Here is a 16014-nt window from a genome sequence, read left to right as displayed (position 1 = left end):
GATCTTAGGCAGTTAATTCTATGCTGCAAGATGATAAATTATGCTGGGTGGGTAATCAAGTAATCACATTTTCTTAGCCAGTTGGTTCATCCAGTCATTCTGTTTGCCTCAGGATTCCTTGCTGTGGGGAATTTGTAGTGTCCAGATAAAAAGTATGATTTTGATCCTGCAGTGGTAGAAGCAACCAGCAGAATTTGGACTGTACAAATGACTAAATTTGTCACAGAAATTGCTGAACCTAAATGATAGCTGTGGGAGGTCGTGCCTTTTTCTTTGTGTGTTGACCTCCTATGCTGTGGACACTATTTGAGATTTGAAAGCTGTAATGAAAACACAAAGAGCTGTAAATCTCTTCTCTCATTGCATGTTCATGGCAAGTTTTTCCTGATTAGAAGTGTGTGATATCCCTTAAAAAAGTGAGGGACTGGAACTGAGGATGACTTGCTGTGTGTAACAGCAGCCTACTGGTCTGCTGTTTCAGAGTCAGGCCGGGAGGCAGAGCGGTGGGGATTAACTCAGAAGTGGTGACCTCCTCAGAGGTGTCTGGGCCAAAAGCAGAGGGGTTCTCTGTTAAAGACCAGAAACTGGGTGTGCCCCTTGGCTGTTAATTTTGTACTAAGAAACTACTAAACTGAATTATAGAATCATAGAACAGTTTGGGTTGGAAGGACCTTAAAGATCATCTAATTCCAAACACGATGCCATGGGCAGGGACAGGTTCCACTAGACTGGGTTGCTCAAAGCCCCATCCAGCCTGGCCTTGAACACTTCCAGGGATGGGTTATCCACAGCTTCTCTGGGCAACGTGTACCATCCTCACAGTAAAGAATTTCTTTCTAATATCTGATCTAAACCTACTCTCAGTTTGAAGTCATTCCCCCCGTCCTGTCGCTACCTGCCCTTGTAAAAAAGCCCTCTCCATCTCTCTTTTAGATTCCCTTTACATAGTGAAAGGTGCTACAAAGTCTCCCTGGAGCCTTCTCTTCTCCAAACTGAACGGTCCCAGCTCTCTCAGCCTTTCTTCATAGGAGGAATGCACCAGCCCCTTAATCATCTTTGTGGCCCTTTGTTGAACCCTCTCCAGTACGTCCATGTGTCTCTTGTACTGGGGAGCCCAAAACTGGACACAGATCCTCCAGTTGTAGCCTCACCAGAGTTGAGCAGAAGCACTTCTTTGTCTAATGCAGGCCAGGATAGCATTAACTTCATTCGTGAGAAGGGCACATTGCTGACTAATGTTGAGCATGGTGTCCACCAGGACCTCCAGGTCTTTTTCTCTCAAACTGCTTTTCAGTTGGGGTGGCCTCCACCATATATTGGTGCCTGGGGTTGTTCCTCCCCAGGTGCAGGATAGGAATAAAGAAAGGAGAAGACAAGCAGCTGTCAGGGAAAGAGGGTGTGCACTGTAAAGGTCTGTGAAGCCCTATAGTCTAATGGAATTGGACAAGTTTATGTGGAAAGTAGAGAAGGGCATAACTTGCTCAAGAGGGCACGACATCGCTCCCTGTGGAAGATCTTTTATATTCTTCTCTTGCTATTTTTAAGATATACAAGGAAGGGCTTTGAACAATCTCAAATGATTTAGCTCTGAAAGCCATTGAGTTTAGGAATGGTAAAGACAGTATCCATCAAGATTGATATCTTTTGAGGAGAACATGAATGAATTAAAAAGCACCCTTCTCTCTCAAAAGAGACTGTAAGAAAGATGGAAAACTCAAGGGTATGCAAGATATTGGGGAACTGATGATAAACAGGGTGTGTGTACATTCTGCCTTTTCTCACTACTGCGATTAAAGAATAATGTTTGCAGTTGTTCCAGCTACCAAGACTATGTGCCAGAAGAAAGCAGAGTGAAAGCTATTTTACAGAGGGATTTTTCAGTCTCCAGTAGTTAAGTGTTTGGAGTCTCTCTGTGTATAAAAGCATAAAAATGGAGGATTACTCATGCAGCTAGATTACCTGCTATTCAGACTCAACCCATACCTCTCATTTGTGTTCCCTGCTTTAGAAGGTTTGAATGGCACTGCAGAACTTGTCAGAAGAAACGTTTCTCAGTATTTTTTAACTATATTTTTTTAACCACCATTCGAGAAAAATAGTGGTCAAAATTATTGCAAATTTCCTGGAAAATAAATGGCAAATTGAGGATTGTTGTGTAGTCCATTCATAGATGCACAAGAAGTGCCCTGTGATAAATTATTTGTTATATGATTAAAAATCAGGTTAAATATAGGCTTTTGCATTTTTCTGTAATGGCTGGCGTTTCATAGGTGAAATTCATCCTACTAGTGCAGTGAGGTGTGAGGTTTCCTACATGGTTTTTACTGAAGCATCAACTGTTGGAGACACCATAGAGATCAGGTTGAGAGAATTCTGATGTGCTTTTTCTTATTTGGTTTGTAAAGTGGAAATCTGGTACTTAAGCAGATTATGTGATCCCTTTTAATTGTTTTGATCACTTTATAAAAAAAAGAAAGGAAGGCGGAATATAAGAATAGATATCTGACTCATCTAAGTGTGTGTAGGTATATATATATGGGCACTATGATTTCTCTCTATTTGTAATACAGTATATCAAAATAGCTCTTCTGAAAACAATTCTATTGCAATTTTTTAGTCTTCTCTATAGTGTCGGTCTGAGGGGATGGATATAGTAATATGGAAATCTCTTAGTAGAGATTATGATATTTTCATCCCTTAATTTGCAGAAAAGACCAAATGTTGCATTAGTTCTAACAGTAATTCACTGTGTGAATCAACACTATCGGGCTCTTGTGTAGGAAAAATTTCTTCCTTTTGTTTCTAGACTCAGCTGTTTACCTCTCCCTTGAAACTAATTTTAGCTCATCTAAAACATACACATTTTTTATTTTTGTTTGTTTGTTGTTTTTAGGGGAAGGGGGGAGTGGGAGGTGGTTGTGATATTGGCATAGATTTAGCATTTACAGCAGAGGTAGTTTTCATCAATTTTTGACAAGGGAATCAAAGTGTTCTTTTTTGGAAGAAGAGATATTGCTTTTCCATATAAATGATTGACTATTTTGTGGTAGTAGTCTTTATTTATTTGGCTCTCATCATGAAGAATAGCAAACTTATTCAAAATCTCAGTACATCAAAAATATGTCAATACATAAAACATAAGTACTATTCCATACTACAGTCTATGCAAAAAGCTATGTTAATAAGATGTGAAGGTTGCACAGCTAAGAAGTCAGAAAACATAAATGATAAGATTCTAGCAGCCACATTAACTTAGCCACATTTCACATCCTCTATATTTTATGAAATGCCTTTGACAACATAAATCAGAAAGAGAAGGTGCTATATATGTGCAACATGGCTCAGTTAATGTTGCTTTTGGAACCTTAACATCTGTATTTTCTGACTGGAGAGTTTTTTAATCATGTAATCTTAGTAGTTTTTTAATATTATTCTTTTCTTTTTCCCTTTTTTTTTCTTTTGTAGTCCACTATTTTTAGAAGAGAGGAAAATTGCCTATACTGATAACTGGTTAGCTCATGTTGCTTTGATTTAAGCTGCAGTAAAAGGCAATATATAGAGAGCACCTCATGACAGATACATATGTGATGCCGTATACATTGCACTGACAAGTGGTGTAATTGTGCTGTTGTGCAGTTTTTGAGGAAAAGGGGAATACAGGAATGTGTTTGAAGTCCTGTCCTTTCTGTCCTGCACATTAACAGTAGTACTGAGTATGACTGCATTGCAGACTGCGTCTTGTGGAGATACTTGAGCTGCCTTTTTAAATGAACTGGCTTGTGTACAAAAAGCAGTCTGGCTATAAGAGTGTGGATCTCCCTTTGACCTAATTCACCCTTCTGTAGAGCACAGCAAATTAGCCGAGCACAGCTTTTGGTGTAGGCTCCTGCCAGTGCTGAGCCAGTTTGCAGATCTGTGTGCTGCACTGCAGTCTTCAACATAGACATACATTTAATGACTCTGCAAAATCTACTACCTTGCAAGTTCTGGAATGGGGATTATTGTGCTGTGACACAGAAACATGCTTTTTATCCTTTTGCTTCCTTGCTCTGGGTCACTGGGTGGACCAGTATCAGGCCCAGTGTTAATATTTTAAAGGCTCTTAATAAGATTTTAAAGTTCCTACTCCAGTGTAAAGGCAAGCAGTCTAGGAAAGACGGTAACATAGGTGAATGTTGTGACCAATGTATTGTCAAAAGGTCAAAGCCAAGTGATAAGTAATATAATTTATAGAATGTATGAATAAAATGCCTTAGCATCAGGATTTCTGATTTACCTCTGATTAATAGCCTTGACACTAACACCAAGCTTTTTACTTGCTTTCCTTTGAGGTTTTTTTGGTTTGGTTTGATTTGGTTTTGTTTGGGGGGGGGGGTTGTGTCATTCAGTGAGGAGGACTTGTAACTTCATTAAGATTGTGTGTGCACAAGAACGCTGGGGTTGAACATGTTGATTTGAGAAAGGAGACCATGCTGCCTTAAAAGCATTAGCATCTTCCACTGAACATGTGCCAGAGGTTTTCCTATACTGGGATATTATATTTTTCTTCTTTCTATAATTCATCTAAACATACAGATAAAGACCTGGACTTTTGTGACTTTGAAAGTTATAGATATGAACCAGATTTTTTTTTTAAGTATGGGAAAGTCAGAAGGGCTAGTTTTCCATTACAGCTTTCTATTTGAAAGTATGGAGAAATGCATGGTCTGAATGTCTGAGGGAAAATACTTAGGTTTTGGCAGAGGTCTGGCTTTGGAAATCTAAGACTGAAGCAGCATATATTTCAGAAAACTGCAAGAGTTTTATTTGAAGGTTTGATGGAAACCGTGTGACAGCTTTCTTATAGTTACTACTGAATTGACCTCTGTAAAATTAAAATAATTAGAATTAAATCTTACTATAACCTTTTGTTAACTGAAAGAATGTGCTGTTTACTCCTAGTGTTAAAGTACCAGGTGGTAGGGGTTTTTTGTCCTGAGAATCCCACCCACTATACATTTTTTACTCTAATTTCTATGTAATTACAGTGGTGCTGTATAGGTGCTAAGAAAGTGGAATGCTACTGATAATTACATTTCCGAGGATGGTACTTGTTTCACAATGTTCTGTATCATGTTTCTCAGCAAAGTAGGCCACTGAACCAGGTAGTGCCACCCTTTCTTCTGAGTGCCACCCCTGCCTCTGGAGTTCCATTTTCCTTCTCTCTGTAACAGGGCTTAAAACAGATCAGACCAGACACATCCCCCCAGATTTTTGTATCATGACACTGTGGACCACAGCTTCCAAATTGTGCTGTTGCCTTCTACCAGTATCATCCAGGATCTGCCTCAGTTTTTGGGCACCAAACAGACTGCAGGGAGAAGCAATGACCAATGGGGCCAAGACTCTTTCTATGTAGTGAGCATGTCATGGTATCTGAGTGTTCCTGTGGGTCAGGTGAGCTTTTTATGATAGAGGACATGTAAAGGTTCTTCCATTATTGACTGCGTCTCAACATCAGGATGGTTTAAAAGTGCAGTAACTACATAGCGCTGGTATTATTAGTGTACCTATGCTAACACACTAATTCTGTTACATTTTAATTTTAAAAATTATTTTAATGACTGTAATGCTGTCTAATGATGCTTATCCTTTGATATCAGTCATGGATTGCGCATGCAAAAATTGCTTAAAACTTCCATTACTATCAAGGTATTACCTGGACAAAGAATGTCTGCCACTAGACCCTTTATTCAAACAAGGATTAAAGATAATGAGTTAAGTTACAGATTTAATTGGATTTCCCCCATCTCTTCATTTTGGCTGCCAATTTTGCTCTTCTTTTACTCTCATTCTTTGTTTGTGTTCAGAGTGGTTTAGTCACTAATGGTCAGTCATACTTTTCCCAAAATAATGCTATTTGTACTGTGTAAGTCAGATAGGAGTCCAAGTAATTATTACAGTTTCTGTGCTTGCCTAGAAATAGATTCAAACTTAGGTCTGCTTTCTCTTGAACCGTCCCAAGAATGTGTGCACTACTAAAGGCATGATGAAGTTTCCCAAATTCTCATCTCCTGCATTGTGTGGCCACAAAGAATGTGGGAGTAAGGGAGAATGGGAGGGAGGGTTTACTTTATAAGGAAAGAGGATGTTTGGGACATTCACTCCAACCATTTTAAATAATTGTCTTCAGGTTTGTTTTATTGTGGGGAGATTTTAATTATGCTTTTTTTTTCATTCTGCTTAATAAACATTTGTCCATAAGCGGTATCTTGTGATCCCCGTCAGTAAAGCAGAAGGATTAATTTGCACATAGTTGTTTGTTATTTATTTAAATCATCGCAGAAATTATATTGAGTGCTCTGCTAAGGCAGCAGTGATGGGTCTCCGCACTGAAGAGTACAACATCTAAATGTACTTGTATTTTAGGTGGTGGTGTTTGGTTGTTTTTCTAAAACAGTTTGGATTTGGAGGATATGGAGGAAAATGCCAACATGAGTAACTGATATGTAAGATCAGAAGAGGAGCCCAGTATTCCTTTTTAAACCAGTGTCTGGAAGCAGATTGCTAGGGAAAATATTTAGGAAATATTTAAGAAATAGCTTCTGGCAATCAAGGTATTGTTGCTCTTCAGGTTGCTTATGTTTGTTACTTATCACCTTGCAGACCAAATCTTCATTGCTTTCTTGTGGGACTTGAATATCTATTGCAGAGAGTTTAGAACATGGGCATGGTGCTATCAGGTCAGATCAGGGGTTCATGTAGCCCTGTATCCTACCTCCAGTGGAGGCTTTAATTGGATGCCTAGAGCGGAGTCAGAATAAAGGAAGCATATGATATTTCCCCCAATACTCTCCAAGCCTCCAGCTGTTTTCAGTTCAGGGACTTCCTGAGCCAGATGTGGCTCTACATATTTGGTAACCCTCAGAGGATGTCTCTTGTGAACTTGTCCAGTGTTTGCTTGAGTCCACATAAACTTTCAGCTTTCAATTTGGCAAGGAGTTTCAAACATCTGGTGCCTCTGTGACTGGAGAACCTGTCTCTCACTTGTTTTGAAGTTTGCTTCTTCCATCAAATGCATCCTAATCGTTGTGTTGGACAAGATGCTTTTGTAGCTTTCCATCCTATTCCTACTTCCTGGTGTCTTTTCCATACTCAAAGGGTTATAGTTTCTTTGTATGGAAACTGTTCCATACCTTTGATGATTCTTGTTGTATTTCCCTGAACCTTTTTGTCTGACCATTCCTAGTAAGTCCAAAAAGTCTGTAGAGAGGGATTTTCTTTTGCAAAAGCTGTGTTGATGTTTCCTAATTCTGATCTTCATTTTTATCTGTCCTGATTTATCCAGAACAGTGATTGGTCTTGTGTAGTCTCAAATTTCTTTTTTTTTTTTAAAGCCATACTCCAATTCTCACCTCCTGCAAAGGCAGCTCCAATTTAGCGGCTGTGTATGGTCATTAGTAATTAAGCTTTTTGAATTTGATTAGACCTGTGGAGTGATACTGTATAGTCCCAAACTATTTCTTACCATTTGTCACTTTGTTCCACAAAAAGTCCCATCAGATTCAGACACATTCATCGAGTTCTTCACAAAGGAGGACTCCAGCATGGGAACCCCCCAAGATTTTTCCAGAGTGAGAACAAAAATTTGTTAAGCTTCTCTGTCATGGCACTGTGTTCTCTATATCTCCTTTTAAACCTCCATTATCATTTGTCACTTCAGACTCTCTGGCAGACTTTCTACTTCTGATGTGTTTGAAAAAATGAATCATTACTCATTTGATTCCCTTTCCTAGCTGTTTCACCAGTTCTTTCTGGCCTGCCTTATTACATTTGAAGTGCTGGAGTTTACAGTCTTTTCTGTTTTCCTCATTCGGACCTGGTGCTGGCTTATTGAAGGGGATGTCTTTTTGCTTCTAGAAAGCTGCAATGAGCCATGCTGGTCCCTTTGCTCTTATCAAGTCTTTCTGAATAGGTGGTGAATATTATTTCTGTGCTTTCCATGTGGTTGTTGTTAAGCAGCTTTGATGCTGTCAGTCAGATTTTATTTCTCGTAGCTATCTATTAGAGCTTCCTTTCAACAAGCTTTCTCTTTTTTATATAGTTACACTTTTTGAAATTAAGCACAACTGTAGTAGATTATTTGGGTTTCATTGTTCCTGTAGGGATGCTTAATTTAACTCTATTATGGTCACTGGTGCATAGTGGTTCTGCAGCTGTGGGGTGTAGAAGAAGGTGATTTCTGCTGCTCTGGACTGAGCCAAAGGCAGTGGCTTCTCATGCAGGTTCCCTAACTAGCAGCTCCATGGAACAACCTTTGACAGTTATCTGATACTTTGGTCTCTGCTTTGTAGTATGCTTACTCAGTCTATGTGGGAGGAGTTGAAATCTCCCTCTAATCAATCTTGCAGCGTGCCTTTACTGATCTTGCTTACTGTGCTGCTGTCAGCGTTGCTGTAGTATGGCCATGCCTGGTGGTTCCAGCACTGACTTTTCCTGATCTGACCAAGCTCCAGACCTCTGCTGCTTGGTGAGGTGGAGTTTTACTTTGATTTTTTTTCTAAATGCTATGTAGCATATAAGGTTACTTTGTCATCAGCTGTCTTCCCTGTGAATTTGTATCCTAGGATGATGCAAACTAGTGACCCACTAATTGTTTCCTTTCTACCATATTTCTAATATGACTGTTGCTAGTGTTTTTGTTTGCAGCTTGATGTTCCATTCCCCCCTCTTTGTGTAGAAGTCAATGTGTTGTTGGAATTTCTTCTCAACATTCTATTTACTCTGTAGTCACTGTGTGTCTGATTTCGTTCTTTGATTCTTCTCAGCATCTTCACTTGATGACCCAGAATCTCTGTGTCTTCATTTGGCATACCAATGCCATGGTTTTGAACCATGTGCTCTTCTAATCCCCTGTCTTAATTTTAAAATTTCACTTTCTTGATCCTTAGGTACCAGCAACGTGGCTCCTATCTTCAGGTGAACTCCAGCCCTCCTAAACAAGTATCTTTATTCTAGAAATATTCTGGTTCTTCATGAACCTGATCTTTTGTTTTGTCACCATCCTGTCAACTGGACATTCCAAGTTCTCTTTTTCTTTTTTCCAGAAGCCCATATTTTGCTGTCAGGATATCTTTCCTTTTTTTCCCAGTGTTACTAGGAAGTTACTAGTGTTACCCAGATGGACCACAACATAGGTTTCTCCTCAGCATTGCCTAGGAACCAGTCCAGGCTCTGTGACCTTTGCAGCTGACGGGCAAATAACCATGTGGTCTTCTGTCAGATCCCAGACTCCAGCTGTCTGTTTGCCTGATGATATTCCAACACACCCTTCTTAGTTTGCATTATAAAGGCCTCATTTATGCATCAGCAGGGAGAGGCTATTTATCAGAAAGGGTTGCTTTGGTCACAGAAAAATCTAACTGCCTGTGAAATGATGGTGAAAGGAAACAGAAGCACAAGTGAAGAGAACAAGTGCAGAAGTGGGGTTACAGCACTGACCTTAGGAGTTAGCACGGCCAGCTTCTGGCAGAAGTAATAGAGCAGATCAAGTTGTGGTAATAAAAACAACCTAAATAGTCATTTAAACTTGACTTTGTATTATTACTATTATCACCCAGCAAATACTACTGTATTGTTGAATTAACGTAGTAAGTTAACATTAGGTAGAACAGGTATGTGTTTATGTGTTGAGTAAACAGATTTATCCGTCTATCAGAAACTCGGTGGGAGCAGTTCAGAGATGAAAGCATTTCACATGTGCTCGGCTATCTGAGACACTTGCTTAGGGCAGGGATGTGCAGGACCAACAGGTCCGTTCTAGAAGGGAGAAGTCCTGTGCTGCCTCTGTCATTTGTCTGAAAATGATACTAAATTCCAGAGTTTGGGGAAAAGCACGGGTACCTAAAATCGAGGCAATATAGACACAATATCAGGAGTTTGTTGAAAGTGTGCTCTTTCAATTATCTCAAGAAAATGGCAATGTCTGTTGATACAAGACTTACATCCTAAACTGATGTAGAAAACTCCTCTGACATTGTAATTGACTTGCTTTTTGTTCTAACTTAAATTCTCGGTGTATGTGGGTTCTCAGTATGTGATACATGTACTGATTGGTGTGTAACAGGTTATTTTGTGTTGCACTGATGTTTTGTTGTAATTTTTTAAAAAAGATATATCTTAGTAGGGGGGAAGGAGATTGAGAGAGATTGAAGTTGACGAAACCAAAATCCTGCTAAACCCCAAGACTTTTGTGTAAGGCTTAAACACGCAAACACTAAAAACCTAAGGGTTGCAGACAAAATATGTAATAAATATTAGTACTGGGTTGCTCAAAAAAAAAAAGAGACAAAAAGTGTTTATCTTTCAATGTGTATTTTAGAGTTCTGCCTTTTTTCCTTTTTTTTTTTCCAAATTATGCTTTTGGGTCAGTGCATCAGAATAATTCCTCTGTCGATCTGCCTCAGTAGTGTGCCCATGGAGAGCAAACATTTAAAATAACTGCTTCTGTATTTTAAGGCTGGGCATTACAGGATTGTGATGTTCCGAAGCACAGCATTTTCCTTAGAAGTTGTTCCTGAAAAGAGTAACTATACAGAGCACTTGGGCTTACTCCTCCTGCTCAGGCAAGGGGCTGTAAGGGTTCGCGTTACCTGCTGAGTAAGAGTGGGACCACTGGGTCAGGTGTGTAGCTCAGGATACCCCTTCTGATGAGGTTGCCATACAGATGTGACACAGTCCTTCTGTTCATGTCCTTCCGTTTCAACTCATGCATTTGCTTTGCTTGGCTCTTCCAACAGATCCCGCCTCAGTATGGTCAACAAGGTGTGAGTGGCTACTGCCAGCAGGGCCAGCAGCCGTACTACAACCAGCAGCCGCAGCCTCAGCACCTGCCGCCCCAGGCACAGTATCTGTCGCAGGCTCAGCAGAGGTACCAGGCTCAGCAGGTGAGTGCCGTCCTCTGCTACTGACAGTCGCCCCGGAGGTGGAAGTGTAAAAATGATCTGTGTGATGTGAACAAAACCCACCCCTTACCTTTTGGAGGGAACAGTGTTAATTAAATAGCAATAATTAAATAATAAATTAAGCAAAATTAAATAAACATGGAATCAGACCATATCCTTCTGAAGAGTCTTTAGGGATATACACACAAATACAGACACACTTTCAGGATTTATTTCATATAAAGCCAGTGTATATACCCTAGCAACTATTAATTTTGGTTTTAAAAAGAAGTAACAGTTTTTTGATGAAATGTCAGTGGAGGCTGGAGGGTTTTTTTGCTTTTATTTTGTTTTCCCCTCAAAGTCAGATGTTGTTGAGAGCTCCTGCATCTAACGTGGTCGCTAATGTTTTGGGTTTTTTGTTACTTCATTTGAGAGCAGATGAGTTCAAGGCATTTTGGAGCTGCTTTGTCAAGGGAACTTCGTAAAAGATATTTTAAATGGATATTACAGCTATTAATTTCAGTCTTGTCAGTTTGCACATTGAGTTAGTGAAACTGCATAATTTGATATCCATTGCTGGTTTTGAATTGTGCTTTATATATTAACCATTAAAATTAATTTAAAGTGATTCTGTTTTTAACTGAGATCAGAAGTGATAGTGTGTGGGTCTGGTTCCAAGAGCTTGGAAAAACACTCAGATTTTAGATGCTGAACAAAATGGATGTGTGTAGCTGATGCAGTTGAACGTGTAGGCTCAGTTCTATCTGTAGTCTCAGGTCTGTTAATCACGGAGAGGTGATCTGGAAATGGAAGGATGAAACTAAAGCATACTCACCATCCTGGGAAATCTAACAAAAGTGAGTTGCTCAAGATTGGGTATTAGTGGAAGCATCAGCGCTTGCTGCAGATCACTGGGGAATTCTGTCAGGCATGGTTGATTAACATTTTGGGATAATGCTAGTGCAGTGTAGAAATCTTAGCTTGAAATAAAAATAGTGTGTAAAATAAACTAACAAAAGATGCTGTAAGTGGCAATGATACTGGAGGCTCCCCTCCTTTGACTTTAAAATAAAGCTATGATAATTTCACTGTGTAATTACATGTTAATTTTTCTTCATCTACATTTTAAAATTCCATTGAGAATAACTTTTTTCATTAAAATGCTGGATGGTTTATGAAATAGAATTCTTAATTGTATCTATGATATTCTTGTAAATGTCACCACTTTCCATCTTTTGGATTATATGTAACTGCAACTTTAAAGATTACAGTTGTGTCTTTAAATTTAATTTTCTTCCTTTTTACTTTGCCATTAAATGCTTGATTTCTCTATGACTTGAAAATACTGTTCATAAGCATCTTAGTAAAGTCTTGGCAGATAAAGTCCTAGTAATACAGCCTATGAGATAGAAGAAACACAGCTGCTCCAATGTCTACATATCACAGTTTGTGAAATTGAAATGGGTTTTTTTGCTGTCTTGGACACCTCCTCATTTTAAATACTGTCAGTTGAATGGATTGAGTATTTTGGTTTAAAAATACACAAAACATACCAACTATATATAGGACTTAAAGTATAACAGGGTACTGATTTATCTGTTGATAGGTGTTCCAATTACATAATTTTCTCTCACAGCTGGTAAAGTGAAGGTTTGTGCAGTGAAGTGAGAGGTATCATAGAAGGATAAAGGCAAAATTAGAGTAAGGCCTTCCATATATTTTGGACTTCAGAGAACTGGGATGAAGAGAAAGGTGAGAACAGATTCACAGGTAGAAGATACCAGCCTCGATGTAGCCAAAATGACCCTGTGATTAGCTCAGTTGGTTAGAGCATGGTGCTGATAACACCAAGATCATGGGTTTGATCCCCATATGGGCCACTCAGTTAAGAGCTGGAGTCTGGCCTTGTGGGTCCCTTCCAACTCAGAGTATTCTCTTGATTCTGAAATTTCTTTTTTGAGGATTTTGCAGGAGAGTCTAAATCCAGGCTCCAAGGGTAATACAGGTATCTGAAGGTCAGTAGGCATTTTTGCCTCAATCTGCAAGTTGAGATGATGCCTTAGGTCCTCACTAATACAACCTTGCAGTTGGTAATCCTTAGTTGTAAGAATTTCACCTGAATTCTTGATTGTTTGTGAATGTCTGTTTTTCAGGAGTGATCAGCCTCTTAAGGTTTGAACTCCAATCCCAGGTTCTCAATTATACTGGCTTTTTTCCTGGAGTATCTGTGTGTAGATGGGACTATTTTGTATAAATAATAAGTAGTTCCAAACACCTTGGGGCTTGCTTCTTTCCCTATCTCCAATAGGTTCCATTGCTGCTCATCCCCCTGTCTCAAACCGAGTCATGAGGTGAACACTTGCTCTCTAATGTTTCTCTGTAAAACCTCACCACTGTGTGCTTTCCCATTCTTTGGGAACTGCTAATCTAGAAACCAATTCCTGACACAAGAAAATTGAAGTCAATACTTCTGACACTTCAGCAACAGTGTTCTTTATCTGACGATAGTCTGTAGCAGAATTACTGTCAAGTAGTAACCAGTGTACAAAACAAAAATTAATACCAGGGTAACAAAAAAGTTGGGAGCATATGTCAAATTCTTCTGCTGACAAAAAAAAATTAAAAACTGTCCTTATTTAAGCATACATGTCTCTGCTTATATGAGACCGATTACCTTTCAGAAATAGTTAAAAAATTAGAATTTCTTTGATTAGAATTTTAGCAAGAGAAATAGGAGTAGGTGCTCATACAGTTTTAGGAGCCACCAAGTGGGGGAATGTGGGTGAGAGCAGAGCCAAACTTATCTCAGGGGTACACTGGAAGGACAAGAGACAGTGGGGACAGACTGGGAAAAGGGAAGTTGCAACTTGGTAAAAGAAAATAAGCCCACAAACCTGAAAATGAGAAAACACACAAAATTCCAGAGACTGGAATTTCCATCCCTGGAGAAATTTAACTAGACAAGGCCCCCAAGCACCCTGTTCTTGTTAGACTTGGTTTGAACTAGAGGTTTGACGATATGACCCCCCTCTGAGGGTCTCCTTGAACATATGTGATTGTGTTGCTGTGACTTAATACTGGCTTTATACATTCTAAATACAGTATAAAAATAAACTACAGAATCATATATTACCTGTTGCACCAGGTGGTGTATCTTTCTTATTTCTACTCTTAAAAATATCAGTACATCCTGTTTATATAATCCTGTCAATTAGGAAACCGAGGTAGTCTCAGTCATACAATCTGTCATCCTTTCTGTCTGTCATCCTTACTTGTGCTTGCTTTTTCCAGCTTGCAAATGAATTTCCTTCATGTTTTATATATTCTTCATTAACTGTTTTTTTGTCTTTCTATACTGATTTTGTGATGTAAGTGTGATTGAACTGGTTTTACTTCAGGATGGAGAATGGAGATGCCAGATTGGAGAAAGAGGGCTTCTCTAATTTACCTTCTTTTCCCTACTGTATTTTCTTCATTTCCTTGGTAGATTTATGTCAATCTACTTGTTTTGGAGATTATAAAGCAGAAAGTAGTGTTTATTCTGGCTGGATGATGGACTTTTTCTTGCCACTGGTTTCCTTTTATGTAAAACCCTGTAGTGTGATGTTCTGGGTATTCTGTTATGGGGAGAAAACTGATGCAAAATTTCTTACAGATAATATTTTATTTTTGCTCTTTTAGACAGAATGTGAGTGAGCTCCTGCAGTCAGGTATAACTCTGTGTTGTGCCTTAGAATTGGTGCTCATCTTCATTTCTCAGACATTGTGAAAGTATGAAACCATTGCTGCTTTTCCTTGACTCACTTGAATTCAATATGCAATCTTGTCTAATAAAAGTAAACAGATAAAACAATTTCTGGGACTGTTCCAGTGACTTGTGACTTTCATTCTTCTAATAAGCATAGAGGGGAAGGAGGAGAATGGGATTTGTTTGAATGTTTGAACTGTTAAGTTGTTTAGATGTTTGTTAAATTGATTGCATGGTGGGCAGAAAGGGAGTTTCATAAGAGGTGATTTGACAGTAATACTGGCACAGTTTACTGTAGAGCCATATTGTAAGCCAGCATCAGTCATCCCCTCTTCATATCAGGAGCCTGCTGTGTAAAAACCATTAAAGGAAGAGCTTTATTTTAAGCAAATTTATTGCAGTAGCAGATTCATTGATCATTAGATATTGTAGATATTGCCAGTAGATGTAGATACTGCCTTTTTTTTTAAAACTTTTTTACCTTTATTGCTCTTTAAAAGAAAAAAGAGAAAGAAAGATGTGCTCCACTACTGTGGTGTTGCCCTTGGCAGGGTTTTTCATCTTGAAATCGCATATAAATGAATAAATGCTTCAGTTGTTTTTGCAGTTTTAAATATTTTGCCATAAGTAGAAGTGATATTTTGCTCAAGAATGTCATGTAATTGCAAACTTAAACTGTCATCATTAAACATTATTTTGTTAAGATAGTGTGATGTATATTTTTGGTTATTATGCTTTCCTGGCATTACAACTGGCTTGTAAACAGCCATGTTTATATATTTTCTTGTTTTATGTAGCATGTGTTCACATATATTGAGATAGGATCATACCTTTGAGCTTTATTGTGTTATTTTATGAGTTGGGACCATATCACTTTTTCACAGATAAAATGGATCTGAAAAATAGTTATGTTCTCACTCTTACTTAAACAAAAGTAATGATTTTATTCTACACCTGCTGCTGTTACTCTGAATGAAGCTGTCCTTTGTTTTACACATTTCTGGAAGCTTTCTGCTTGCAAATTTCCAGAACAGAGTGGGATTATACGTGTTGATCTCCTTTCTCACGTGCAGGCATGAGATTAAGAGGGGAAAAAGTGTGGCAGGTCCTTGAGGTGGAGCGTGCATGTGCCCTTTTCTGGGGCATTGGTCCTTCCGGTTAACTGTTCACAAAGTGGTTTTGTGTGTGTTCTTACGTCATTTTCTTGTGGTTACTAGGGGTTTTTTTTAAATGCCTTAAAGGAGCAGTTCAGTAGTTCAGGCTCAATCTTTACTCTGCTTTTATGTAAAAGGAGAAAATGTTTTATAAACAAGCAAGCAAGACTCCCTCACTGTCAGGTTT

The 16014-nt window shown here is 38.8% G+C and overlaps 1 protein-coding gene across 8 annotated transcripts in view; it reads left to right on the top strand.

The window, feature by feature from the left end:
* Positions 1 to 16014, top strand: part of ARID1B (AT-rich interaction domain 1B) — a 323386-nt gene that overhangs the window by 70040 nt on the left and 237332 nt on the right. For all 8 annotated transcript variants that reach the window (XM_051801539.1, XM_051801536.1, XM_051801535.1 and 5 more), the window contains one exon: positions 10779 to 10925. In XM_051801539.1, coding sequence (XP_051657499.1) covers positions 10779 to 10925 — 147 coding nt within the window. The remainder of the gene's footprint in view (positions 1 to 10778; positions 10926 to 16014) is intronic.

Source organism: Manacus candei, unplaced genomic scaffold (assembly GCF_025592945.1).
Source record: "Manacus candei isolate 608988 ecotype Guabito, Panama unplaced genomic scaffold, ASM2559294v1 h1tg000052l, whole genome shotgun sequence".
Classification (NCBI taxonomy): domain Eukaryota; kingdom Metazoa; phylum Chordata; class Aves; order Passeriformes; family Pipridae; genus Manacus; species Manacus candei.
Note: the sequence above shows the minus strand (reverse complement) of the source record. Positions and strands in the feature narration are given on the sequence as shown.